Source organism: Octodon degus, unplaced genomic scaffold, assembly GCF_000260255.1.
Source record: "Octodon degus isolate 3935 unplaced genomic scaffold, OctDeg1.0 scaffold00133, whole genome shotgun sequence".
NCBI classification, from domain to species: Eukaryota; Metazoa; Chordata; class Mammalia; order Rodentia; family Octodontidae; genus Octodon; species Octodon degus.
Genome location: NW_004524709.1, coordinates 6,116,873 through 6,121,107, shown reverse-complemented (window position 1 = coordinate 6,121,107; position 4,235 = coordinate 6,116,873). Strand labels below are relative to the sequence as shown.

The window sequence follows — 4,235 nt, the reverse complement described above, 5'->3', positions numbered from 1 at the left end:
ATATATTTTTTTTTTTTTTTTTTTTTCCATTGCAGGAACGAGATCTTGAGCTGGAAATGGGAGATGATTATATTTTGGATCTTCAAAGTAAGAGTTATAATACTTGTTTTAAATGCCATTTACATGTGAAGTGCTTCAGAAAAATAGGAAAGGGTATTCATGAGTAAAGCTCTTCCAGCACACATCTGTCTTTAGGGTTTTTGTTTTTTCCAGTATTTTAGGGAAGGGTCTACAAGGGTGTTCAGGGTCTTACTACTAGATTGGACTTGTAGTGATCCGCCTGTTCAGCCTCCCCAAGAGCTGGGATTACAGGTGGGCGCCACCACGCCTAGTCTCAATTGCCATCTCAGCGTGCCCCAGGGACGGGGGCCAGCATGGCAGGCCCAGGGATTAAACCCTGGCCTCTGCGCCTGCTTGCAGGCGCTTTAATCCGCTGAGCTGTTTGGCCGGCCCTGTCTTTAGGTTTTTGAGGTGGAGTCTTCCTATGTAGTTCTGCATGATCATGAACTTTCTGTGTAGCCCAGGCTGTCCTCACATGGCAGACCCCCCTGCCCCCTGCCTCAGCCTTCTAAATGCTGGGATGCTGCGCACACTACCATGCCCAGCTCAAAATTATAATTTCCTGAAGATTGGAAGTTATATATTGTTGATAGGGGTACAGAGTTTTCTCCTTCAAGGTCATACTCTGTTGTTTTTAGATGAAAAGATTATTTTTTCACAGCATGTAAATATTGGTCAGTACTAATCTTGTTAGTCAAAAGTTACACAGTGTTGAACCTAAATGTTTTAGTGTTTGTGCTAAAGTGGAAACAATTTTAACTAAGTTTGGATACATTGTACTGGAATCAATTAGAAACTACTACAACATAACTTTCCTTTTTTTTACTTTAGAATATTGGGATTTAATGAATTCATCTGAAAAATATGATAAAATACCAGAGATTTGGGAAGGCCATAATGTAGCTGATTATATTGATCCTGCTATCATGAAGGTCTGTGTCACTTTTTAAATGTTTTTATTTTGCCTTTTGCATTGGCTACTTGAAGTTACATGCCCAGCTTTGTGGTAATCTTTTGTCTTCCTTTCCCTGTACTCCAGCCCTGATGGAAGCTCCCCTGCCCCATTCTACACTCACTCTGAGAGTCAAACCCCCCACCCCCGCCAGTGCTCTGCTGTCTGCACTGCTAGGTCCCAGAGACAGCCCTTCACACCAGCTACTACGGGCTGTGCTTCAGTAAGGTTAGCAGTGGTGGTGCCCTGCAGATCCTGGTACTGGCTGGGTGGCTTCCGCCACAGGTGTTTCTGCTTTATTACTTCTGTCAGACCCCCTACCTAGGCTTCCCTCTCCCGGGAGGTTCCACATTGTCAAGGAAACTGAGCTGTGGATTTGGGCTCTGCCTCTGGTTTTTTGTCCACATCCCACTAACCCTTCAGTCTGAGGGGAGGCTGAGCTCTTGGAGAGGCCCTTCTGCTTCCCAGGTTCGTCTTTAGAGCTTCATTCCATCTCTGATGTCTTTCTTCTGCCTCAGTCACCCTTTCTTGCTTACTCTTATATAAATGTCTGTTAGTTTCTCTTAACTTTTAAAAAAAAATATTTTTCTTTAGATAATCTGTTTTACTCTGCCCAGACCTTTTGAACAAGTATTTATGCAGTATGTGTCTATTTTTCCACTATTTAATTCCTAAACATCCTGCTTATTTAATATTGTCTGCCTGCTCTGTGTCCCTCCGTTCACTTATCTTTGTCCTCTACCTTCTCATTTTCATCCAGTGCACCTTTGCCATAGTAGATCTCTGTGATTTTTTCATTTTCTCCATGGTATCCGCACCCTAGAGTTCAGAAATCTTATGACTTTTCCTAAAACTCTTTAGCTGTGCTCTTGCATTCCTGTTGGCTTGTGTCACACACCCTTTGTCTTGGGTCAGGACCTGATGGTCTGCGGCAGGTGTGGATCAACCCCTCCCAGCCTCACTCGCTCTGCACTTTACGCTGAGGTTGGATCATGAACGACCACCCCATTGAGCTCCTGTCTAAATTGGTGTGGGAGGGCATAACAAATGTGCATGAGGGGTTTTTTGGTTTTTTTTTTTTTTTTTTCCTCTAATGATCTATGTGTTTGGTATAGTCTTGCTATGCAGCTTGGACTTGTAGTGATCCTTCTGTCTCAGCCTCCCGAGCCCTGGGATTATAGGCTTGTGCATGCCATCATGCCCAGTTTCAGTGGCCAGCACTGTGCGTCCCAGCTTCCAGGGCTGGCTTGGCATGCAGTACCAGAGATCGAACCTGGGTCCTTGCACTTAGACTGCCATGATATCTTCCCAGTCCCTGTGCGTATGGTTTTTAAACTGAATTTTGTCTTACTGACTTTGTAGCCAGAGGTTCTATTTAGTGTGGTATCAAAATGCATCAGTGAGTGTCGTGCAAGTTCATTTTATGCTTTCTCTGGGAGAATTTGTGAATGAGGGAAGTGTTCACTGCATGTTTTTAGTGTTGAATAAATGAGGGGCCAGGGAGATGGCTCAGTAGAATAAGTGCTTCCCTGGCAAGCACAAGGACCTGAGTTCAATTCTCGGTCCCCCCCCCCCAAAGAAATGAAATGGTACAGAACAGTCCTGACATGCTGTCAGTGTGTCTGTTGTCTCCGTTTTCCTCCCAGAATCTGTTTTCTGTTTAAAAAGGTCTGCACCTAGACGGGGCCCAACTGTGATCGGAGCACAGGTCCTGCAAACATGATGGCGCACCTGCTTACTTTCCCTTCGTTCATTTTGTTTATGACTTTTTAAAGAAATTGGAAGAGTTAGAGAAAGAAGAAGAGTTAAGAACAGCTGCTGGAGAGTACGACAGTGAATCTGAAAGTGAAGATGAAGAAATGGTGGAAATCCGACAGCTGGCAAAACAGATTAGAGAAAAAAAGAAACTGAAAATTCTGCAATCGAAGGAAAAGAATACCCAGGGACCAAGGATGCCTCGAACTGCTAAGAAGGCAAGTTTTATGTTGTTGTAGAGAAGCATGGTGTATTTTTATATATTGGATCCTTTGTAGATCATCTAAATGCTACATTTTGACCTATTAACAGTCTTAAGATAGCAGATACCTTGAAAATTCATTGGTATATAGACTTGCAAGATGTCTTGCTTTGATCTGTGGTCTTCTGAATGTGCTTTTTCTTGATGGCTGGTCTAGAACTACAATGATTCTCCTGCCTCAGCCTCCCAGGTGCTGGGAGTACAGGTGTTCACCACCATGCACAATACCAGTTACTTTTTCTTATACTTTAATTTGTGTGTTAACAAAAACACTTTATTTTCTGCAGTTTGTAGGAACCTAACTGAGTCTAACTTGAATCCAGAGGCAATTTAGTGGCACTTGTGACTGGTTAGGGTGGGGAGAATCAGACCTTAGCTGTGAATGGATCAGACAGTGTCAAGATTCTTTCTGCTGCTCAACTTCATTCTTGTTGGGTTGTCATTCTCTGCCTGATCTTATCTAGGCGGCATGTCAGACCCAGGTCATGTGCCCAATCCTGTAGCCATGACAAGGTCGAGTGAGTGCTGACCCGGACCCCAGGAAGAGAAAGACAGTTCCACAAAGACAGTAGGGCAGACAGTTATAATGTAATAGAAAAGAAAGAAAAATTATTTGATATTATAGGTACCTTTCCATGGACATTCACATGTTAGAAAATATTTTCATATTGACAACATTTTTGTATTTCTCTTTGTAGAACCCAGCAATCTCTGGGAGATGTCATTATACTGATTCTGTCTTTGGTTGTGTTACTAACTTCAACTTTAGTGTCTCATCTATGCCTTGGAATTAGTTACTGTCTTATCCCCTGCATTGTTTTGAAAACTGAAAGGATACAAAGTGTGTGGTACTACACATAGGAATTGCTCAGTGTTACTTTTTGTGAGGTTTAATTGAGTTCTCCAATACCATGAAGTGATCCCAAGTAAAAATAAGTGTGACGGGGGTCATTGTAAAAGGTCTAATTGGAAGATAGGGAGGGTAATCATGCTTTTTCCTACTATATAGTCATGATGATTGATTTTTTTTTTTTTGTGGAACCAGGGATTGAACTCAGGTCCTTCCACTTGCCAGGGAAGTGGTTATTCCACTGAGCCATCTCCCCGGCCCCCAATGCTTGCAGGGCAGGTTTGGCTGGCTTGAGTTGTGGGGATCAAACCACGGCAACCTGGGCCTCACTGTTTTGTGGAAGCAGCCACTTAAAG

The 4,235-nt window shown here is 43.1% G+C and overlaps 1 protein-coding gene across 1 annotated transcript in view; it reads left to right on the top strand.

The window, feature by feature from the left end:
- Positions 1 to 4,235, top strand: part of Gtpbp4 (GTP binding protein 4) — a 28,434-nt gene that overhangs the window by 16,228 nt on the left and 7,971 nt on the right. The window contains exons 12-14 of the mRNA XM_004641278.2: positions 36 to 87; positions 892 to 992; positions 2,788 to 2,985. Coding sequence (XP_004641335.2) covers positions 36 to 87; positions 892 to 992; positions 2,788 to 2,985 — 351 coding nt within the window. The remainder of the gene's footprint in view (positions 1 to 35; positions 88 to 891; positions 993 to 2,787; positions 2,986 to 4,235) is intronic.